Source organism: Drosophila sechellia, chromosome 2L, assembly GCF_004382195.2.
Source record: "Drosophila sechellia strain sech25 chromosome 2L, ASM438219v1, whole genome shotgun sequence".
NCBI lineage: Eukaryota > Metazoa > Arthropoda > Insecta > Diptera > Drosophilidae > Drosophila > Drosophila sechellia.
In genome coordinates this window covers 10,695,052-10,719,713 of record NC_045949.1, presented here as the reverse complement: position 1 = coordinate 10,719,713, position 24,662 = coordinate 10,695,052, and the positions used below count along the sequence as shown (strand labels likewise).

General features: G+C 40.8%; 2 protein-coding genes across 2 annotated transcripts in view; one reads left to right on the top strand and one right to left on the bottom strand.

Annotated features, from left to right (window-relative positions):
• Positions 1-24,662, top strand: part of LOC6612085 — a 37,155-nt gene that overhangs the window by 8,158 nt on the left and 4,335 nt on the right. The window contains exons 4-6 of the mRNA XM_032726055.1: positions 20,267-20,538; positions 22,092-22,169; positions 22,471-22,603. Of these exons, the coding sequence (XP_032581946.1) occupies positions 20,267-20,538; positions 22,092-22,169; positions 22,471-22,603 (483 nt within the window). The remainder of the gene's footprint in view (positions 1-20,266; positions 20,539-22,091; positions 22,170-22,470; positions 22,604-24,662) is intronic.
• On the bottom strand, positions 8,062-9,249 carry LOC6612086. Its single transcript, XM_002036567.2, has 4 exons — positions 9,176-9,249; positions 9,031-9,119; positions 8,536-8,920; positions 8,062-8,477 (listed from the first exon to the last, which is right to left on the bottom strand). Exons 3-4 carry the CDS (start codon positions 8,605-8,607, stop codon positions 8,184-8,186), a joined length of 366 nt encoding a protein of 121 aa, XP_002036603.1. The 5' UTR covers positions 8,608-8,920; positions 9,031-9,119; positions 9,176-9,249; the 3' UTR covers positions 8,062-8,183.

The window sequence follows — 24,662 nt, the reverse complement described above, 5'->3', positions numbered from 1 at the left end:
TTATGAACCAAAGGCAAAAGTTATACCAAAACTCTTGCAGACTTGCCATCAATTTGGCAACTTTTATCAATATCGAGAAGTGCAATCATTTTGCAATTGCTGAGCAATTTAAAAAGGAAAACTTTTTATGCATGTCGCCAGTGTCAACATTTCAAATGCCCAAGCAAATGAAACGAAAAGTGCTTATGAAAGAAATTCAATACGAAAGTCTAAGCTATTTAAATCTTTAGAGTTTGATTTTGCACCATGTTAATTCGTTATAAATGTGAATTTTGGTCTTCAAATGAAATAAGATTTCAGTTGGGCTCAAGAAATGATTCCATTCTGGTGCTTTGTCGTCCTCTTTTGTGTTTCTATTTTCTTTTCGATTACTTGCCTGTCGGATGTTGCCAATTCCTTGGAAGTTTTCTTTGGCGCAATCAATTAAAAGCCATTTTTGGCTGCTGTGTTAGTTTTTTGGACCGAAAGTTTTGACGAGTGAATTGGCGGCTGACAAACACAGGAAATTGTTTCAAAGTTGCTGGGCAGTAAAGGAGACTGTTTATTGCTGCAAGTTTTGAAACGCCAATTTAGTTTTTAACTTAAAATGCATTAACCTATGAGCAAAGAAACCATTTTCTTTTAAAACTGTTGTAAGTAAGTTATTACAATCATAATGAATTTGTGTGCATAAAAAGCGTCAAAACTTAAGTAAACTTTCAGTCAAGTACTTTTAAAGCCAAAGAGGCACCTATGTGCATACAGTTTACTTGAATGCCACAAATCGTTTTTAGAGAAAAACTTTCTTCACTTTTATTGCTTCATTTTCGAGGGCATGATGTGTTGGTAAACCACTGTGCGGAAGTCCTCATCTTCGCCAAGCAGTTTTCCCATGGTAAATACCTCAAACGTCAAAGGCGTCTTAGCACTCAATGTAATTGAGCAACACTTAAGCAACATGCGCCTCATTAGTTGCCCTGCAAAACAAACAAGCCAGAAGAAAGTGGAGAACTAAGCTTATATGACAGCACACACACCCACGAGCTGAAGACACTACCCAGCACTGCACGGTAAATGGTCGACGAGGGAGGGAGGGGGGTGAACTTCACAGCAGAATGATTTTCGTTCGGAGAAAAGCTGCGGGAAACTCTAGAAGGGAGCTGGTTAACTGGGCGCCAGCCAGATGTTTTAGTTTAGATATCCATCCATATGTACTCGTATGTATGACTACGTGCCGTACTCATCTCAGCCGTTCCGGGGACTCAACTTTTGTTACGTGCCTTGCTTAATTTGCAGTTTATGCTCCTCGGGTCTCGATTACAGATCCCAGTTCGCTCGTTGAGAGTAATGCATCGGATGTTGGTATTTTCTTTTGGCTTGTTTTGCCATTTATTAGCTGCAACAAGTTGCACGAGCAACGAAATATAATTAGAGACGAGCATGCTGTGCTTGTTTGTGCAACACACGGGCTCATCATTTTCATTTTCCTCACTGCCCGGGAGAGTGTCTTCAAAACATATTCTTCTCATTCGACACTAGCTTGCAGGTTTATTGATGTTCTTGTTTTACAAAGAAGTATCCACTTTCTTCTGTCTTCGATTGTATAGATGTTGCAGTAATTTTCTTTTATTATTTCCCACTCAAAAAATAGTGTTAAAAAGTCCGTTTAGAAGGAATTGCTTTTCTGAAAGATTTATAGGTTTTTTTTTAATCAATAATAGAATGCAGTAAATCATAAGGCATATTTGGTATATTTAAAAATTAACAGCGTTGAAAAAGGTATAAATCTTAAATTGCCCAGTTGACTGGCAGTCGCTGTTTGGCCAAATCCATATGGTTGAGATACCATGTATCCTGCAATCACGCCAATCAACCTGTACGGATTTCGAATATGCACCGCGTTGAGCATAATTAGATGCAAATTAACGTGGAACATTCGATGGGCCTGTGGCCCCATTTAGGTCCTGACAGGACCCAGATAATTTGGCGATGCGCTGGCTTCAAATTGGTATGCATTGTTGAGAAGGGGCAAGCCACATGGTGCTGTTCAAATCTGGCCATTTGCCGAGGGAGTGAACCCGCCGGGCAGGATTAGTGGATAACATTTGGAGCGCTGTTCGTCTGAAATTTTCATAAGCATCGCCATGGTATTTTCCGGTGAAAAGCTGTCAAAATGTGGGAAATGTGCGAAAGAGCCACAAATTCGCTGCAGGAGCTGAGTGGAAAGTTCGCGATAAATGGTGATAGAGGTGCAGGTTTTTCATTAAAAGTTGGATTGCGTAACGTACTTGAAATCCTAATCTATGAATTTAGTTTTAATTTATGGGAAACTGAAGCTTGTTATATTCATTATTATAAAAACATAGCATGACATAAAGAGTCTATACATATATTATAAAATGCGTTGATTTTAGCTACCATAAAATCTGGTCTAAAATTAACACTAGAAATACCTTGTAAAACAGGTTGTGGTTGAAATAATCAATCAGAATGCCAGAAGTTTTTAACAATCACAAAATGAGCAACCGATTTCCCCATATCGACCAACTGTTTGTATAAATTCCGAAGTTTCCCATTGGATTCCACCATTTGTTGCCCGTCCGTCACCATGAATCGTTCGTCTCAAATATTCCTGGAGTACATTGAGAATTTGATTTCAGTTGAAAGACCGCCGCCTGGTGGATTCGTTTCCCGATCCACTGGCATGAAGTCAGTACGCATTTGGTTAGGTGACATCAACGTTACTCACTCTAGAAAATCAAATCATAAGTTAAACCCAAGAATGTCCTTAAACTGGAGGCATTTAAGAATTAACAGAGCGATCGGAGATGGAGATGCTGTTCAAGACAAAAAAGTGAAAAAGAAGAAAGGAATTCGTACTTAATTAGCCTAATAGTCGAAATATTTAAAGTTGATATCTTGTAATTGTGCTGAGTTATTATCCATAAAATAAAATATTAAATATGCTCTTTTAAATTAATTTCAACAAGTTGATTTCATGAGCCTCTAGAATAGCTTGTGTAAATGAATGCCATAATTCGGCGAATTTACAATCCAAAAATGAAATAACGATTTCATTTTTATGCCGCCATCTGCTTCGCTCAGGCTAATGAAGCGTTCGGAGAATACAAACATTGGGTCGTCCATTAGCCAATTAAATAAATTAAAATAATATTCACTGCCTTGGCAGGCAGATAAATACAAAAGGGACCAGCTCCACCAGCAGCAGAGCATAATGAAAACATATTGCTGTAAAGAACGAGCAGCTATAACTTCATTAACTTCGCCGAAGCAAGACGTTATATAACAGATCCTTAAAGGGACAAAGTACCCAAGTGTGGCTCCACGAGAAGGAATCAATAAGTCGCCGGATATTGGACCAAAAACCCAGCACTAAAGTCAGCGTCAAAAGAAAGTGGTGAAATAAAAAGAAAAGGAGCCGTGGTAGGAGTAAGCAGATCAAGGACCTGGGAAAAAACCATCATGATTTATTTACTTTTGAATGTCTTTCATGGCAGACTCTTGACCCCTACCTGCGGTTCGGTTGGAGGCCTCCGCACACATTTTCCAAGTATTTTATTGGCTACGTGCAACTGCGCAAACAAATTTACATGACACTGAACTGAAAGGTGTTTACCCACCTGCTCCGCCGGCTCCTCCAACTCTCCGCTCCCCTTTGGAGCACTTTGGAGCCCCTCAAGCATTATTGAAAGATTGATGAAAGTTGCGGGCCAGGAGCTCTTTTTTTGGCTTTCTCGTTTTCTAACTATCAAGTGAGCAGCAGCCCAAACGGAAAAATTCCTGTCAAGATAAATGACTTGAGTTTCTTCTTTTTACGTACGTATGCTATACGAGTATGTACATATATATATATTATGCTATGTACATCTGCGGAAAATTATTGCTGTGCCTGAATGCTTATAATGAATAATGAACGATTTTCCGCCCTTTTTTTTGCGGAGTTTTATTGTGGCCAAACAATAAAATGCCTCGGCCCATTCAGTAAATTTGCTTGTGGCCTGGCCAACAGAACCCCAACCCCCCCTTCCCACACCGATAAGGTCAAGATTGGCAAAGCGTTGATATCCCTTCACACTTTGATTTGCTTTCTAACTTCTGGACTCGCATCGGTATATATATTAATAGCTTTTATATTTTATATTGCCGGTTTGTATGTGTATTTGGCGTATGTGGTAGCATATATTGCTGGCCATCTTGGTGGGTGTTTCTAGGCCCAATTTAACCGTCAGCAACTCGCTCCCATTTGTCTGCCACTCGGTCGATTTGGCGGGGGTTCGTTTGATTGAACGCTGCTCATAATTGATACATTCGGAATAGATCTGGTTGACCCATATTTTCTTGGCTCCTGCTGACCATTCTGCAGTAACGATGAAATCGGGTTTTCCCCAAAAATGTTTCAACTTGATTGATCTGAGTCATTGTTAAAGTTCTTCTTTTAATAATGATAAATATTTTTAATCAAGAAGCTCAAAAGGTTGGTGAAAAATTTAAAATGGCTGCGTTAATGTATATACATATGAATGAATATGAACATTCGGTTTTTGAAATTCGCTTTTAAATAAAAATGTGGTTTTATTCACATGGTTTAAGGAATATTTATGAGCTTTGGCGACCTTTCCGCATACATGACGTCCAGGCGACTTCCGTTTCCGGTCTAGCTGCGACATGGGAAAACTTTTAGCCTTTATCGTTGGAATTTCTGAATCCATTTCTTTGCGGTCCTCTTCCATACATATAAATAAATTCAAATGCCTGCACATTTCTTTTGTTTTACTTAAACCCTTTCGCTCCCTTTCCTTTAACTGTAACCCTGAAGCATCGGCATGCATTTGGCAAGGACATTTTTCTCGTTTCTGTCGAGTAAGGATTGCTTTAGCATTTCCGCTTAAATTTGTTTAGCCTGTTATCCTTCGATTTTCATTTACGCAATGGAAAATACACATTTAAATAAAATGCAATGCTGTCAGTTGAGAAAACTAAGCTCCTTCAACCCGCAAATTTTACACTTTCAACTGCAGACTGGCAGAGTTTTCAGCTCTGACATTTTGAGTAGGCATTGTCGTGAAGGGGTAATACACTGGGAAATTTGTAGAGTGGTGGTGGAAGGAAAACACAGCCTAGAACAGAGTCTGTGTTGTTTGTTTTGTGATTTCCCAACGACGCCGCACTCGTTGGCCCCACAATTATGATCACACACACACACACATTACCCGATTCCCGCTGCCGTCCTCGATTCCGAGCTGAAATTGAAATAGAAACAGAAATAGAAAATAGAGCCATGCGATGACTGTGGCTCCCTGGCATAATAGCCAAGCAAGCGCACACAGTGCCCGCAAAAAGTATGCGAGCACTCACAGAATCACTCGCCAAGTTCTCGCTTTGTGTTCATGTTTGCGTTCATGGCTGGGTAATTGCGGCAACGCCTTTTGGTAGCGCAATTGTGACATTTTTGCAAACGAACACAGACCAACTGAGCACACTGCCAAAATAATAAATAAAAAAAAATATTTATATAAACATTTAATAGAGGTATAAATAATACTTATAACTCTTATACCTTGCTTTATATAATCATTTAAACTTCTTTAAAAAATCTATTTAATACGAGTAAAAGTTTTTAAGGATATGAAGAAACCAAAGACTTTCTTCTCAAATATTAAAAATATAATTTTTCACATTTTTTTCCATTTTAAATGCCCAATGTAAAATCACAAAGCCATTTATAAAAGTCCAGCGAGTCTTCACTCCATCAAATTGCCCCTCGTTTCTTTCTGTCACCGCCAGATGGCCTTTTAGCTGGTTGTTTTCAGCACTTAAGTATAGTAAGTAAACGGATGTTGACTCCCTTTTGTGTTTTTTATATGCAGGCAGTTGTCGTTTTTTTTTGTTTTGTTTATATTGTTAATTGTTGGCGCGTGCTTTCTATTCATTTGTAATGCGGCTTAAAGTAATAAAATAATTAAATAATTATTTCTTCTTTTTTTCGCCCAGCTTGTCGGGGATTTTAATTTGCTTGGGGCTAATTTTAAACGTATGATTTAAGAGCTTTGTTCACGCGCACAATTGTTAGATGTTTTTTAGCCATGAAATGTTTTTATTTAAGTACACAGTAACACACACACAAGCAAGAAACTTCTACGGCGTCTTTTTGGACAGTTTTATAGTCTTTTCAGCTGTTTTAGCACCCAAGCCGGTATTATACTTTCGTCTGCTGACTTATTGGCGTTAAAGTTTTAGAGCCTTTTGGCCAGAAGTTTAGGATCGCCATCTGTATCTGTCTCTGCACTTTACAGCCAAATGTTTGCCATAAAACATTTTACAGATTTTCACAGAAGTGAAAAGCCGAAAAAAACTGCACACATGTTTCCCTTTTGACTTTGCCTTTTAATGGAGAGTAATGTGATGCAGGTAAAGTGCTCAAATAAGTGCTTTGATATTAATAACTATAACTAACACATAACTAAAAACACTAACTAAGTAAAACCTTTTCCCATTTTCCTGTAACATTCCTGGCGCATTTTCGCTGAAAAGCGGAACTTTAAATATTTCGCATAAGGCGTGTTCTTAATAAATTACCCAAATTATGGACGCGAAGCCGTCAGCCAAAATGGCCTCCAAGAATGCCTTGGCATGGTTCTCGAGTTGGGTAACTGGGTTGAAGCCGAGCCGGAATCCCAGCTGACGAAGGATGAAGAACTGGCTGAAACTGGGGGACACGGGACACGGAGGACGTCGTGGAGAAGTGGCTGCTTTTAACGGTGGCGGCATCTTAATAAATTCTCATGCGCAACACTTTGACGTTATTAATACGCTGGGGCTTCGAGTGGCGTGCACGGGGCTAAAACCAAACCGCTAACCAAATGACGGTGAATTTTGCTTAATTACACGGCTTATCCACAGCAGACAGCCGACGAGTGCCAGTGCGGTTGCCGGCTAGGTTTCCAAGGAGTTCTCGAAAAGGGAAAATTAATTTCGAATGTCAACGAGCTGCTGCTCTACATTTATTTGCTTAAAATTCGATCGGAATTTATGGGCGAGTGGCATGGAGAATGTTGCATGGTATTGTGTTGCAAGAGGTGGCTTAATTAAATAAGAGCAAATTCCAACGGCCACAAGTTCATTGAAATGCGCAAAGCATACAGGTTTAACCAAATGGTAATGAAGTTGGGAATCTAATTTAGTGGCTAATTTCATAGACATCTTAAGACCGCGCTTCCGTCTTGCTGTCTTTCAGCCAGTTTAAGGAAATTTCAATGAGAAAGAACTCACTTTTCACCTTATCATGTTTAACTGACAAATTACGAAAGGTTGCCAAGCCCGCATGAGCTGATGCACTGGAAAAAAATCAGCCAAGCTTTAAGCTTCACTTTTTACAATCGATAGAAATACTATGATATCACAACATATTAAACAAACTTTGGAATAAACCTGTATTTGCCTGAAATCATGAATTTAAGTACAGTTGGTTTCTCTCAGTGCACTTCCAAATTGACTTGGCATCGCCATTGATGAGCCCCGCCCATTCGGCTCCAGCATATTCTCACTGTCAACGGAATAATCAGCCGGGCGGGCTGACATGTTAAGTCAGTGTGTCGTCAGGACCGACATCTTAACAGCCCAGCAACCCGCCAAGCCGACTGCGAACCCGCCAAGCCGACTGCGAACCCGTCTTGCTTGGCAAATTACACGTCTCGGATTTGAAGCTTCGGTTATTTCCTTTTGTTTTGGCCGGCTGTCTGTTTGTTTGTTTATTCGTGTGTTGTGTCTTGTGGCATTAGTTTAAATTAATATCGGGCCAAGAAGGTATGGTAGGCAACCAACCCAGCCCGCATCGCATTGGAATCCCTTGGTCTTGCTTACTTGGCTTTGGGTTAACTAACTAACGATTGGGAGGCGGAGGTGGGTGGGGGCGATTGGAGCAATAGCCCAAATTAAAATGCCTTGGCAGATAAACATTAATTGTTGACTAAACCAGAACAATTTGTGCGGCACCTGGGGCTGAGATGTTGGCTTAAGGAAAAGCAGGGGCTTAAAGCAAGACTGGCTGACAGTTAGGTGATGTGCTGATTTCATTTCAAGATTTATTGGTTGGTTGAAGTTAATTGAATTGAATGAATTCAATGAATTGAAATAATTCCAAAATGCAAATGTTTATTACAATGAATCAAACAAGCAGCTGTTACTCAATCTCCATTGCAAACGAACGCATCCCGCAGAAAATCGCCAAATGCAGCTTCATCCATGAGTCCCATTTCATCCAGGAGCCACTTCTCGTGGTCAATGCCCCGCAGTTCGCACACGACCTTGAAGATTAATTCCTCCTTTTGGGTATAATAATCGGGCGAATCAAATTTGGTTGCCAGCAAATCGGCTTCCCTTTTGAATTGTAATAGTTTGTCATGAAAGTTTGGGGCATCATACTGGCCTTCCTCGGCTGCGTTAAGGGTGAGCATGGCCAGAAATTCCGAGAGCTGAGACTGAGGGGGAGAAGTCGGTCAATTAGCTACGAACATCGATAATCGCATCTGAACCTACCACATTCGATGGCCTGCTACCCAGTAGGTTATCATCGTGGGCAAATTCGACCGCATATTGTAGGCCATCCATGGCTGTGATTTCAATTTGGCATACGGATTCGTCGCTGGTCTGGAGCAAACTGTCTTCGATGTCGGAGCTTCGGGCTTCGGTCACCTTATTTATTGCCCTGCGATTTGTTTACATTATGGATGGTGTGAGTGGATTCGCTTCGCTCATATCATGTACATGTACATGTACGAGTACGAAGCCCTTTCCCTGAGGCTTCCTATGTGGGCTTACTTGTTTATTTTCCTTGCCACTCATCGATGTCGCTCCGATCCCCGCGAGCTGCGTTTAAAGTTTAGCGTTTCGACACGTAATCAAAACAAAAGCGATTATTCAGCTGGAAAGTGTTTGGCAAATCAAACATTAAGATTTCGGTTAGTAAATTAAAAAAAAGGTAATTAAGCAGCAAAGTTTTCTTAATAAATATAAAAATAAAATGAAACTTACTATGGCCTTTTCGTTTTTTTATGGGGCTTAAGCTTTTATTCTTTTTAGTCTAAGCTTCACTTTACCCTGCCTAAGTAAGGTTACCTTTTCTGGGAATACAAATGAAAAAACAATTGTAATTGTCTCTTAACTCAGCTTTACTTACACTCGATGCCAATTTGCTTGATGCTTCCAGGAATTTGGTAAAAAATAAAAACCCATTTGTCAGCTCACGGGGAATATAAACAAATAAATGAGAAAGTCAAGCTATAAATCAGAATCAAATTGGGCACACTCGAGTAACATATTTATCTGGTTGAATTTTGATTTTTCGCATCGGGTAGCAAGTTGAATGGCAAACAAAAGTTTGAGCTTCATGCTCAAGCTGCTTCAGTGAAAAGTCAATAAAGTGGATATGTCCACGTGAAATTCAAGCCAGCCAGTCAGTGTAAACAGAATCTCAGAAAATAAAACGATAGCATCGAATGGTGCTTAGACAAATAAACAGAAAATATTGGGAAATGCCATTCGGGGAAAAATGAAAAGCGGCATATCGGGCGAATAAAACTTCAAATTCTTGTGAATTCTACTACTAACTTATTTTTATAAGCTGCGTAAGTAGCAAAAGGAAAGAAAACTCAGCTACAAGTGGTGTTTGCTCTGAGAAGGATTTTCAGTTTTTGAAATAATATGTTTCACTTTAAGAAAACTGAGTTAGAACTCCAAGTAAAAAGTTTATAAAGTGCATTTAAGTTGGCTTCTTTCGTACCTTTTAAAAGTTATACAAATTTTATTGTAACTAGATACTGTCTTGATCAAAATGTATCTTGTATTAAGTCCTTAATTGCATTAAAATGCCACCAGTAAATTGTTTTGCATACCCATTTTCCCCAAGCAAAGCCAAAAATAGCCGAAACACTGAGAGTGTGCTTAAATTAACATAATTAAGAAATTATGCCTGCCTCCATTAGACACACTGAAGTTATGTAAGCCAAATTGTTGCACTGACACATGCCACCGGCAACCCGATTTGCCATCGAGGATCCGCTCAATAAGCCGCCTTGTGTCTTTGGCAGGGGAAATGAAATAAATCAAGGCTCATTAGAGGCCTCGAGGTGAACAGGACACATGTTGTTTGTGCGCCCATCTGCGATTTGGACTGCTTCAGTGCAGCAAAACCAGGCCAAAGGAAACCAAAGCAAAGTCGACAGTCGATGTCAACTTAATCATCGTCAAGGCAACACATTCAACGCATTCAGGATACTCCTAGCGCCTCCAGGAGTGGAATTTCAACTCCTTTTTTTTGCTGGTGATAACACGACTTATTGCCAGCTCATTATGACCCCGCCTGTCTGCCTGTCTGTCTGCGAATGTGGGCGTGTCTAGTGTCTAGTGCCTAATGGGTATTCCTTCTTTTGTCAGTTTTCTACTCATTCTGCGGCTTTCCAGCTTTCCTGCACTAATAATAGCCGTATTACACAAGTAATTAGTCACGCATTTAATTATTATTTATGGGCTGTGCGACAGTGTGCGTGGCATCCTTCGCTTATCTTCCTTGGGGGACACCGAATCATCCTCGTTCATCGTCGTGTGTGCGAAACAATTATTACATGTAATTATCCACTTGAATGCCTGTCCCTGGAATCATCCGTAAGCGCACATATGACACATCAGATAAAAGTTAGTAGTTCTGCTTTGGATTGGCATGCTATTACCATATGCATGTCGGGTCGAGTAAATTATAGCTGAATTGCTCATATGCCCGGGGGTAATAAATTCTATAATATATTTTGGTACATGTCGAGCTATTTTCGTACCTCCTGCTGAAAGTAAGGGGTATTGAAGAGCCCTTTGCTTTTGAGATACAAAATATGCTTTAAATTAGTATAAATTGCTGAGTATCTAATAAATACCAAGCTATTAGTAGCAATCCAATTGAATTGTGTGATAAATGTTCGAGGGCAGCTGTTGTAGTCAATCGGGCTGAAGTTAAACTTCAATCACGTAAATCACGTGGCCAAAACTCAAGATGTTGGCTCGCACCAAACTTTTATCGATTTAAAACTTTTCGGCCTGGCCAAGTATTATCAGCTAGCTAAACTTGTAGTCGACAGCTGCCGGAATGGAAAAATGAGATTTGTTTGTTGCATAATAATTGGAGCGGCGGCAGTGGGCAACTTCAAATGGGCCAAATCGAAGCGAAAGATTTTGCGCCAAAGGCAGACGGAAACCAGAAATAATACGCCAGATTGGCGAAGTCAAATCTCTTATGATTGGCCCGGCACGTTTCCCTGTCAGCTGTTTATTGAGGCGTGATATAATTAGCATAACATCGACACGGATTCGCCACTAGAGGCATTACGAAAAAGAAATGTACACATATATATGTATATATGGGTAGGAAAGCCGGCAAAGACCAGGCTTAGGCGCAATTTGCTTAATGCTAAAACTTTTAATCACTCATACGCTCCGTGGCGCCAAAGAAAAGCGCCTCAGCGCCGGCAGAGAAAACACAAATTTTACGTCACAGAAAGAGGAAAAGATGTCCTGTGCTCCCCCTTCCCCGCCAACAAAGCAAATAGTAAACAAAGCGTTGGGCAAAATGAAATAAGTGTAAATACGACAAAAATTTAATCACACACCCATACACGCACTCAAATGCGGGCATATGTATGCGCATCTGATTAAATACAAGTGTGTGTCTGGTGTGTATGAGTGAGTTGGGGCCTGTCCATATGACTTTTATCCCCACCGGATGCGAAGTTGCAGCTCCTTTGGGATCAGGCCACACCTCCCCCAAAAAAAAATTCATTTGCCTTGCCTTAAGCTTGAGTTTAATTCCTGCTTTGACTTTTGCAATGCACACTCAAAACGCCGAGTACAGTGGACACTCCGAAAGTGGCATCCCCAAGATGTGAGACTTGCTTTACTCGCTTCTATTTTGCTCCTCCATATTAAAAGAAGGTTTAAAAATAATAAGATATATAAAAAAACTACAAATTTTCGACTTAACGGAAGTAATTTGTTTTGTGATCTCACTGTATAATTTTATTTAAGACTCTCAGCTCGCAAAAAGAGTATTAATTGGGCTAGTGTAACTATGTTTAGAAATATATGAAAAATATAAGTAAATTTATAAAAATCGACATTAATTGAAATATTTAGCTGCCTTTCTTTAAGGTCATTAATCAATTAAGAACATATTTTATAAATGATGTTACTCTTATCCATTCGATTCTCGATGGGTTTTAAATTGAAAAACTTAACAGCAAGAAACACTTAGTTTTACAAACTTTTTAGAATGAAAGGGTGTTCGAGAGTTCAGCGCCTCGATGTGCGACTTTTCTTTTACTTCTTGTGGTTTTTCCGTTCTACAGATTACAATGTAAGCGCGTTAAAGTGCGACTGTGTGAGTGTGTCAGTGGTTTTGGCTACTGGTGTGTTGGTGTGGCAGTGTGACTCTGTGTGTGCCGACCTATTTGCTTAAACACACTCTAACTGGCACTCAGCCCGCTTTTCCACTTCTCCACGCCTCCGAGCAAAGAACTGTGCCCTCGGAAAAGCGGCTGGCTGCGTCTTCTACTTTCTCTGCTGCCTCTCATAACACATTAGCGAAAGTGAAAGCCGGCATAATGACTGCCCCCAGTTGATTTCCATTCGCCTTTCGCGTTCGTGGCTGTGCATGTGTCTGTGCCTCAAGCCCATACATTTGTATTAGTTGAGCGAGATACCAAAAGCGAGGAAAATGCAAATTGGCTGGATTGAGAATGATGAGAATAGGTTCTAAGCTCCTGAAAGGCGATTACCCAAGTTAGCGGTATAGAAAGATCACGGAATATAAGCTAATGGTTTAATTATGAGTTTTTCATTTACTCTCCACCAGTAAATTCATCAGAGAAATTCAAAAATTTTATATTTCATCTGCACTGGAACTGGATAAAAGAAATCTATGAAATGTAAAAGAAATTCAGGCTTTTGCAAACAGGAAACTATTGCATGGCTGAGAAACAAGGAACGGCTTTGGAAATTTGGAGCTTAGGAAAACTAAATTAATAAACTACAGGATGCTTTTCGTTCAAGTCCACTTCCTCGATTACAATCGTATGCCCATAGGAAAAGTCAATATATGCGTACAAACTTCTGCTAAATCCCCGCCCCCTTTTTCCGGGCGCCACAAACTTGGATGAGAACACAATTTTGAAATGTCAGTGAAATATAATGGGAAATTCATAGGCAACTACTACTGCCGGGGCGGGGCATTCAACATTCAACTTTGTAAATTCTATTTACTTTGGCCTGTCAATGGCGCTCGTGTTTTCGCCACATTGACATCGAAATTGCCATCCCCGAGCGGCGAAGAAAAAACAAACTTTTATTAGTTTTCCGGCCGAACGTTAACCGTATTAAAAGGCACTTGGCAGCAGGGCACAACATTAGTGGGTGGGATGCGACACCATAAAGCAAAGTATGTCACACAACTGATAATGGGGAGCCACCACAACAACAATAGAATGGAAATTGAAAAACTGTAGCACACTTATTCGGGCCTCCGAGTGCCTCGAACTTCTTCAAAAGCGCATAAAAAATCAATGGCAAGTGCCATGTGCGCAATAAATGTCAGCTACAAACGAAAACTTCACATGTTTTTCTTTCTTCCTCCCACCCTCGACTTCCTGTTCCAGAACTTCCGCTCTTCTTTTTTTCCACCGCGCAAGTACATATGTGTGTGTGTGTGTGCCCCAATTTGTAGAGCATACTTATGTGAGCGGCCTCTCCCCACACACACACAAATTGAAATCCGCCATAAATTGGTGAGCGCAGACTGACTGAAAAGAAATAAAGCAAAGTCGAATCGAGCCGAGCTGATGACAATTTATTGTTCACACTTGCAACTGATGATGGTGCTTAGGGGACCAAACCAACACAACCGTGCGCCACGTGTGTGTGCGTGTGCGTATGCGCGTGTGTGTTTGCCAAGGAATATTTCATTGTCTGGCAGTGCCTAAAAGTAGGCTCTACAAATTGCCAGCCATTATTCTGCGCCTATGCCAATACTCCAAAATATATTGGCGATATATATTGCAATTTAGAGATGGGAGCCAGACTAGAATAAATAAGAAAATGTGAAAATATAGAATAGAAAAGAGTGCAAATATCGAATACATTAATAAAAATACTTTCTAATTACTTAGCTAAAAATAACAAAACTTCTATGGATTTTTTTTGATTAAGCTCTTTAGCAATTTAGTGCTTTCTAATTTCAATGTTCTATTGGAACTTTAATGTTTACTAATTGTGCGTAAATTATTAACACGCAATTATGGCACGAATTTAATCCCTAAGCTTGAAATTTATTATTCTGTTTAATTTAAGTATTTTCTCATTTGAATTTGATAAAGTTGTTACTTTCAATGTTTTGCCAGGTGCTTGCATTTTCGCTCCCAGCAGCTATTTTCATTTGGTTCTTATCATAATTTGATGTTAATTCATTCGCTCTGTGTTATAACTTTGCAATATTTAAATTGTATAATATTGTAAGCTTAAACTCCATATTTTCTATATTTATTTGCGCACCTTAAGAACCAGTAGGAACAAAAGGCTTTACCGGAAGTACTTGGAACCTCAAGTCGAATAAAAGTGCCTGGAGAACCATCTCTTTTCGCCATTTATTTCCAAACACACAAGTGCGAGTATCGATATGTAAATTCATTTTATTTGCCTTTTTCCATGGCTGTACAGGTGTGCCGAGGATTTTCAATTGTGCGTTTGTTCTGCTCCTGCCAGGCGATGATTTAAATGGCCGGAAAGTTTTGCCGACTTCTACGCTCTTTCACAACTTTTGGCGGTGAACTAAAACTTTTCCAGCGCCTAGAAAAGTTCTGTCCAAATACACGCATACACATTATAGATGCAAACTTTTTCTGCACCTTATATGATGGCTCGAAATCGTATGATTAAAGGTGGGTTTTCCGCTTGCACAAATTAAGGAGCTTATATCGAAGCCACTGGACAGCCAGCCAGGCTAGATGTTTCGCTCGTTTAACACATTTCAATTCATGGCGGACAACAAAAATCCACTTTCCACGGCCTCCGTTGGCATTTATGAATTGTTGCTGCTATTAGGGCTACTAAGTCTCGGCTAATAGCGGCTTTAAAATTTATAGAGTTTTTTTTTTTGGACTGCCAGGCGGCTTAGCAGCGAAGTGATTGCCCCTGCGAGTGGGTCGACTTAATATTTATTTAGCATTGGATCTGTTTTGGCGCCACTGCTGGTAGCTCGTAATGTGAGACTTTTTTTCTTTACTGCGAGCTTTGCTTGGCTTGCTTTCGGTTTCGGGTCACCAATTAGAAGCTTAGGAAAACCCTTGGTTTTCCAAGAAAGAGTATTCACAAATGGGAGTGAGGTTTGGTCCCCAAGGAGGCCATCGTTCTTTGTTATTTAAGGCGTGGGGCCGTGTTGCCTGCCTTTTGACATATTATGCCATAATTCCTGCGGCAAAACGTTTAGTTGAGCTACATAAATAATAAATATTCAGGCGAAGGGACTGGCCTACATACACAGAACATGACATATTCGGGTTTAGGGACCTTTTCGAGCTGACGATGTTGTATCTAGTGGATGTATCTTTTTTTTTTTTGGATTTTGTGATTTACAAGGTTTCAAGTCGTAGCTTCATGCTTCAAGTGCTCTCTTCTTGCCGTTTGCCTTTTAATTTGCAATTTGCATTTTTCGCCCCAAACTCCAGTCGTGCAGCAAAATTGTTTTCGGAAAGATTTAGCATAAAATATTGAAAACATTTACGCAAAGTAATAGCAATGTGCCAAGACTTATGTAAAATTTATTTTAATTGTTTTTTTTTTGGCGCCTCTTCGCCGACATTTTGCTGTTCGCCTGTTCGCATCGATATGCAAATTTTGCCAAGCCCCAGTGACTTGCGAGTAAATCGAAAAAGTTTTGATCTTCGAGTAAAAACTAATAGTCGTAAATATTTATGTGTGCCAATGTTTGAGCTTAGAAATGTGTCCAAAAAGCTGTGTGCGACTTAGTTGCAATGGCTGAGAGCAGTTCAATCTCGGTATTCCGATTTTTATCAAATTTCCACTTTTGGCTTAGGCGGCAGAAACATCTTTTCCCTTTTGCATTGCTAATGAAATTAAATTGAAACTTTGCCGGCCTCGAATTTGTGACAAAGTTGCCAGAGCAAGGATAAGGGCTCAAACCAATTGGTCTGGCTGAAGGATTTCGAAAGTCTAATCACATGGGCTGCGATTGGGAAAGTTAACTTAGAAGTAATAGTTATTTAAAGGATTACAAGTACTGGAATTCTCTTCAATGTGTGCTTAGAGTCCTTCAAGGACTAATGGCAGGACTGTTCATACATATAATAGAGTTAAAAAATCACAAGGCTTTAATAACTATTAAAAAGTTTACTTAAGTAGATAGTTAAATAAAGTACTACCAATACTGGCACAACATTGAAATATTATTCAATTTCCCTTGACTAATATTGCTCTTTATACTTCTTGAAGTTTTACTGTTTTTTTTTTAATTTTCCCAAAGCACCAACTCAAATTTTCCAGAGAACCCATAACTCTTGGCAATTAATAGCCATTGGCCAGCGATGAAGTGCTCCACTTCGCCTCCATGGGCCATTATGCCCGTTCGACGCCTTTGCAGCAGCTGTCTGTGAAAACTGGGGACATTAATCTTCCTGCCACATAGAAATTCATGCGAGCGAGACATTCGCCAACAGCCTTTGGCCATGCTGCACTTTCAACTTCAACATGCTGCATGGACTGAAATTTGCGCGAGCATGTGTTGTATGAGTACAAGTACGTACATACATTGAGTCGATATGTTGCAGTCCAAACAAAATCCATTTTGTTGAGATTCCCTAGCCGCAGGCTCGTTTGCTCTGGCCACAGCCAACTTCAATGGGCCTAAACCTCGAATAGGTTCGTCTAGCCAGTGCGAAATGTTACTCCGCTTAAACAAATATAGCCGCTGATAGGGCTAAAAGAGGAGGCAGCAAAAAAGGAAGAAAACCTTAAACCTTTGGGACATGTTTCCGCACAAGAATGTTAGGCAACAGTCCATGGACTTCCTTTGATATGCTAAATAAAAATGGTGAACTGCGATTTTAATAAATATTCCCCACACAACCAGTCGCCGGGACCGACAGACAACTAGAAAATATCCTTGAGGACATTGATGGCACCGGCTGCTTATTGAATTTTTCAAAAGCCCTTTTCTGTTTTTACCAACTCCCTCGAGGAAAATATACTTAAAGTGTTTCGAGCCAAGTGATTTTAAGGAGCTGTAATTGCATCGTTGTAAGGAATTTTCCTGGATTTATTCGGGGTCAAAGTTGACAGCTGAAGGTTTTAAGTTTTGCTTTAAGTTTGGCTAGAACATTCTTTGCATCTTTAAAATTTAACAGCGGATTGGAGGGATTAGCAGTAGCTTTTTTTGTTATTCTATGAAAATGTTTAGCAATCTAGCAACTGAATTCCTGAATAATCATATCTCTATTATTTATTTAGCTTTTATTTTAACCGAAATAAAAGTTCATCGACACTGATTCAACCTATCTGCTGCACCTTTCTTCATATTGTATTCGTTATTTCATCCTATCATTGCCAAATCGTCTTATAAATTTGCACTATTGCCGTAAAATGAAATCATTATGCTGACAAGGGTGCCAAATTAAACTAAGCACCCAAAAGAAAAGCCGATTTTCCGTCTGCCGATTTCAGCGACAAACAGCGCCTCTTATTTTTAGTTGACTGAAGGCTTGATTTGGTTTTTATGAGCCCTCTCAGAGGGTGAAATATAAATATTTTTTTTGCCTGCTGTTGATATTTTCGCAGCAGTTAAAGCGAATAAAAGTGTAGCTCGGCGGAAACAAAGCATGAAGTTTATGACGGAAGGGTGGAAAAAACCGTAGGATGACGGCCATCAACCGCAGCAATCGGTTAAACCAACCAAAGCGGACCATTAAGCTTCCCAGAAGCTGAACATTTTTGGGACCGAACAACAAAACTCAAAAAAAAAGGAACTACAAAAAGTGAACTGCGATCGTTAAATCAAAAAGCCGCATGCGAGTGCCTGCAACATCATTAGTTGCAGTTCACACACACTCAAGTGCAAGTTATGCCACCAGATACTCGCCCCATGCCCATCTGCGCACCTCTTTTTGCCGGCTTTTGAGGCACTCGCCTCATGCGGCGCATTTTTTTGCGAGGTGTCCAAATTAAATTTGCATCAGTTGCTCCACGAGTATCTAAATGATGCCAAAACTGAAAGTGTATCTGTGTGCAACAGCAGCAGCAACAACAACAGAAGCGGGGGCAGATGAAAGAAGCGCGGGCTGCAGCTGCAAAAAGTGCTGCACTCACTTTGGCATTTCGTATCTAGTTTTATTTTTTTGCTAGCTTTTTTTTCGTGTTTAGACTACTTTTCCATAAAAGCGGAGAGTTCTTTTGCCGCATATTTTGTACAGTGAGCATTGTCTAAGCGAAACTCTGACTTCATTTGATTTGTATTGCAGTGGGTTTTTGAGTTTAAACTGATTAAATAATTTTTTATATAATCAAACATTTTTTAGGATTTTTTATGGGCAAATATTATATTATTATTTTTTCGTTCAGTTCGTACATCTGGGCGTATACGTAATATTAAAAAGTGCCAAGCCAAACTATCAGTAATCATTCAACACAGTCTCGGCTTATTTGGATCTATATAATAGGAATATAAAACGTATTCATAATTTCGGCCTAATTATATTTAGTTTAACTACACATACTATTTAAGCAAGAAAAAGCTTTAAAAATGAGCATTGCTAACATGTGACCCACTGTAAATCGCTGCATCTGTGTGTGTGGCCATTCCACCCCCATCTACTCACATTCCGCATATGTATGCATGAGTGTGCCCGAGCGGGGGGTGGGCACTTAAATAATTTAGATTTTTGTGTCTAACATGCACAAGTGCCACCCCAATGGCCTAAAAGATTCAAGTGCAGCCGGCAAAAGTGAGTGACCCAGTTAGAGAGATTGGAGGCAGTGACAGGTGGATGGAGGAGCTGCAGATGGAGGTGAACATGGACTCGGATGTGAATGTGGATGCGGATCTGCATGGCGAATGGGGTGGCAGAGCGGCGATGGCTGTGGGTGGTGGGTGGTGGGTTGTGGCAGTTGTGGGTGGTGCAATCGGGCCATTATCAGCAACCAAGTCGCGTCGCTGTTTTGGCGATTGCTCCGCTGCCATTATGCGCTCATTAAAATGTCAAATAAATTCAAATGCAGAAAACATGATTTTTCGCTTTTTGCCACGTGCTGCGGAGTGCAAAGTGCGAGGTGCATGGGAGTTTCGCACGTGCGAGGTGTGGATTGCAGTTAACGGTAAAGATAGTCCGTGCTGCATAGTTGCTGAGTGATTTATAATTTATACGCGTTACTTGACGCGAACTTTGAACTCTGAACAGCGCACGTTGCGGCCTGGCAATGAGAATTTTGAACTTTGAATGCAAATTGAAATATACTTGGATTCTTTAATGTTCAGCAACTTCTTTTCTTGTAAAAAAATACGATAGTTTAATGCTTCTTTTGGTTTCTTCCTGCTGGAAATAAGATCTTTCGGAACTGTTAATGCTATAAGATATGAGTTTTGGGACAACTTCGAGTATTTCCTGTGCTAAATGGATTCCACTACCCCATATCCACTTAGGCAATTAAAATTCACTCATTTATTTTAATTAAAAGCTATTTCCATTGTTTAGCTGCGTCATCCGTTTGGAAAATAGTAAGGAAATCGTTAAATTGCTTGCCAAGTGTGATATATTTAATTATTATGAGCGTTTTCCCCATTGTTTTGGTTTTTATTGCTGCCTCGGCATTTGTCCTTTGATCCCAACGAGCCGTGAAATGCCATCTCATGGTGCATTTTTGAAATTAATTGAAGTGTGCACATCCAAACTGTGGTGTGCAGCTCTCAGTAAAATCGTACAACCCGTAGTTGTGGGGGAAAAGAGCATTTTCCCTGAGCATTGAGTGGCATTTAATTAATGTTCTCCCTTTTCAACTATTCCTGTCTGCTGTCCAAAGGAGGAGAGGTCATTATATGGCTGTTTACAACTCCTTTCAGGATAAGCAATAAAATCAGTTCATCAAGACCTTAAAGCTATCTGGTTTTATTTTGAAAGAATGCAACTTGGTATTTAAAAGTTCTATGATTCTTTTTTCTCTTGCATTACAGCTCATCTGGTGGATGGCAATGACAACCTGTTGCCCATGGTTTCTGCCCCATCGAGCATTGATAAAGACTACGTTTACATTGCCTCGGTGAATAGGAAATTTCCCCAGTTCGGAAACTCCATCGATGATGAACGAGAGGCCGAGGAGCAGCAGCCCGAGGAGACCACCTATCCGCCACCCGTTTTCGACTTCGGAATGCCCAGGAATATTACAACCCGGACGGGACACACGGCGGCCATCAATTGCCGCGTTGACAATCTGGGTGATAAATCGGTGAGTGAATCAGGCGGCAAGTGATTGCATTTACCAGCTTATCATTGAATAGATTTCGCCCCTAACGATTTTCATTTTAATGCATTTTTAAGCAAAATATTTGGATCGTCAGTCAAGCTGAAAATCAAGTTAGCGCTAACTTTTCCCATGCAGTTTCCCCTCTCCACAGTCACAACTTTCAACTTACCCGTCGCTTTTCCCCATTTCCCGGCTTTTGGCCACCCTTGTTTTGCCGGTTCAATGAGAAAGTTTCTGCCTTCCGCTCAAAACCTTCAGTCTGGCCTTTGACCAATGCCGAGTTTACTTTGCGAACTCGTCTTGTTTTCCCTCAGTTTTCCCCCGTTTTTCCTTTTCTTTAAGCTTTTTAAGTTCTAGGGTATTTTGTATTGGATTCCTTTGACTAGGACTATTTTGCGCACTGCTTTCAATCAAAACGGACTAACAAACTGGAGGCGAACATTTAACATTTAATTGCATAGATATTGGGAAAATGTTTTTGACAAGGTTTTTTTTCGATTTTGTTGTATTTCTTTAAACATACATACATGCTTATGCAAAACATTCTTTTTACATATAGTTAATCATATTTTATAGTACTTAAGATATAAACTCCAAACCAACTCCTTTCTAAAACGTGTCCTTGGCGTTGTTAATTAGAAATGGGCTTGTGTTAATTTTGAACCCAAGTGCGTTCCAGGATTGCTTTCCCTCCGATTCCGAGCCATGCCATCCTTCGCAATCACCATCCATCTCGTGCTCACTAGCGTAGTCTGATCCGGATTTACTATCGCTCACCTCGTGGGTCCATCCATTTTCCACGAGCTCATCCGCGCCGCTCGTGTTTCCTTTCGCCACTTTGACTCTTTTAGTTTCGTTTATATCCCCTGCCTGGTTTTCCTCGTTTTCCCGCCTTCATTTTACCATTTTTTTTTGTGGCGGCTCCTGGGAATGCGAAAAGTTTTGTTTGCCCGCGGCCGTCTGGAAGATTACTTTTTTGCCCGCTGCAGCAGCGGCAGGTTCTCCTTTCAATTCGCCTGGTTTTTCTTTTTGGGGCGACTTTAAGCCGCTCACATTTGGGGCACGCACTTGTCTCCATTTTTCCTGCCCATCTGCTCTTTTCTTAGCTTGCCTGAATAAGAAATGTACGGTGAAATCTGTTTAGAGCTAAACCATTTTGTGTTAATCCTACAGCTCGGATTTGATTGTCTTTGGCAATCGTTTTTTTTTTTTTTTCAGTTGAAATATCGAATTCTATTTAGCTTTCAAGTTGTGTCACTTATCCGCTAAAGTGTAATCATGTTTGATGGGAAGGCATTTGCTTCGCTCATAGCGAGGAGCCACTGTATTTGGGAGCAACCTTCAGCAGATTTAAGAGTTGGCTGCTTGGTTCATTTTGCCGCTTGGTTTATTTAATTTTCGTATCTATATACTTTCGTCGAGTTGCCAAGCAGCCGAGTGGCAGGACCGGAGGCAATTTTCAAAATTGACTTAAGCACTGGCACTAACAACATTTGGTGTCCCTCTTTCCTTTTTTTTCTTTCATCCCATTGCAGGTATCCTGGATAAGAAAACGCGATTTGCACATTCTGACTGCAGGCATTTTGACCTACACATCTGATGAGCGTTTCAAGGTGCGTATACGTAATCTGTGCCAAAGTTATACCCCCTGCACCCCAGTTCCCCCACCCCAGTTCTCCTAAATCATCCTTTGGCCCAGCACAGGTAGCTTATTTAATGTCCGCCGGGCTTGTAAGCAAAGTCAGCTTAATTGCGTATGCAATTCGGGCCAAGCAAGTTGTATGCATTGATTAAATTTACCAAGGACTCGGTGGCCCCACACGCACACCCACACCCACATCCCCGTCAACGATTTATCTTGGCATCCTGTTTCACCCATCCACTATTCTATCTGTCCCTCTCTCGCCCGAGCAGGTGGTGCGGACCGCTGACTCCAAGGATTGGACATTGCATGTGAAATATGCCCAGCCACGTGACAGCGGCATCTACGAATGCCAAGTGAATACGGAGCCAAAGATTTCGATGGCATTTCGCCTGAATGTCATAGGTGAGTAAGGCATCCCTGTCTGCTCCGTTTCCGCCCCCATCTCCACTTCCTACTCCGGCACCCACCCAACCAAACCCATGGATCCTCACCAGCCAGCAAGTCCTCCTCCATTTCAGTTGCATACGCATTGTCAGCGAGTTGCTGGCATTCGCACGACCTGAAATGGCAACTTTTTATACACTCTGCATTTCTCTACGGCGAAGAGCTTTGTAAATTGGCCGTAAACTTTGCCAGTTTCTCCTGGCTTCTGCCAAAGATCTACGGTTATGGTTGGCGCACACAGGGTGTGGCCAAAGTTACTCCTTCGTTGTGCGGCAATGGATGGGTCGTTCGTCATAATGGTTTATCCTGGCCATGGAGGCATTTTTGGGTAATCACTAACACATCACTTTCGGATTAAATATAATAAATTCAAGGGTTTTTATGCCAGGTCAAGGTGATCATGCTGTTTTTATAGGAAATCCTTTTTAAATCGGTATTGGTGATATATAAGGTTTGGGATTTGAGTTGCTTTTACTTCCAAAAGCCTTAAACTAATGTAACCATGATATATCTTCTTAAACTATTCAGCATAATATTTTTACCAAGCACACCCGTTGAATAATAGAAAATAGGAAAATCCTAAGATGAAGAGACTCGTTGAAAGTGACCGCAAATAAATTGATCAAATATTCCGGTTTTTAGTATGCATAGAGGCTGGCATTTGCAAGTGTTAGGGGGGTTAGGCTTTAAAGGTGAAGTGGATGAGCTGTAGGTCGGGCTGTTGGAATCGCAACCACTGTTGGCACCTGCCAGTACCGTTACTCGTGCCGCTCCCAAACGCCGACGCTCCACATCCGCCCCTCTTTCGACCCCTTTCGACCCCGCCCCCATCACCGGAAAGTTCGGTTTGTCTATTTTTCTACACGCTTTGCATGCAAACGCAATTTGCATTTAAATTCAATACTAAATTCATATGCTGCCTGTTTGTAATACACACTAGGGCAATGGTGGAAGGGAGGTGTGTGGGGGGGGGGGATAGTTTGGGGGCTGATTCTACCCCTTCATCTGCACCAGCCTTGAGGAAGAGCTCCCCATCTCCCCCTCTCATTGTTCTGCCATTTCACAAGTTTTCTACAATGGATTTCCGGTTGCGAGTTGAGAAGTCGACGGGGGATAGGATACGGATACCCTGTTTGTTTGCGGCTGTGTGTTGCTATAAATTGCTCCACAAAGCATACACGTTCATGTTTCATTCATGTACGTAAAATTGATTTGGAACTTTTTCGCCGTGCCCGGGCAGCCAAGCGAGCAAGGCAGCACTCAGCGTCGGGGAATCCTCGGTTCGTCCGGATTCCCCGGTTCCCTCGGTCATCTCAAGCAGTTAGTCTTCTCGTTTGTCGTCACCGTCGCAGAGAGAAAGTTTTGCTTGACCAGCGTGAAAGTTAATTGAAATAATCGGGCGGAGTTTGCTACTTTGGCAGTGATTGGTTTAGTTTCTAGTTCAAAGTTTTCATGGCCAATATCAGTAAATCTACACGAGGGAAAATGTTACTAGCAAATAGCTTAATATGTACAAAAATGTAGTTTCTTTTTAACTAATTATTTATCTTTTAGTGTATCCTTTATACAATTAGTATGTCCGATTGAATGTTTGATCCTAGGTGTTTAGATACTTCTGATAATTTAGTAGTCCAATATTTATTATTTGAAATCATATTTCACCTCTTTTAAGTGTAAATATTTGTAAGGAAATTAACTAGAATTTCAATTCGATTAAATTTGACTTAAGCACAGTCACCCAGTTAATCATCGGTTTAAAATCCCTCTTAAATGGGCGCGTAATCCCCGCTGATGAAGGATAAAAGGCAGCTAGGGCAAATTGCCTGCCACCGGCAGGATGCAGTGTGTCTCCAGTTTATAACGAAGTCGAGGGTCGAAGGGTGTAGATCTCCTCAAAAGGCAAAGTCGTATCAGCATTTCAGCTTCCGCAGTTGCTTTCGCTGCAACCTGCAACTTGCAACCCGGTGGCGCAAAACATCCTGCCCGCCTGGGAACCAAACTGCACTGCGGATGTAGT

Excerpts from the sequence above, each read along its gene's own strand:
- LOC6612086 (XM_002036567.2), bottom strand. The coding sequence starts at position 8,607 with ATGGATGGCCTACAATATGCGGTCGAATTTGCCCACGATGATAACCTA. Across the intron at positions 8,478-8,535 it reads GTAGCAGGCCATCGAATGTG|TCTCAGCTCTCGGAATTTCT; the intron begins GTAGGTTCAGAT and ends TCTCCCCCTCAG.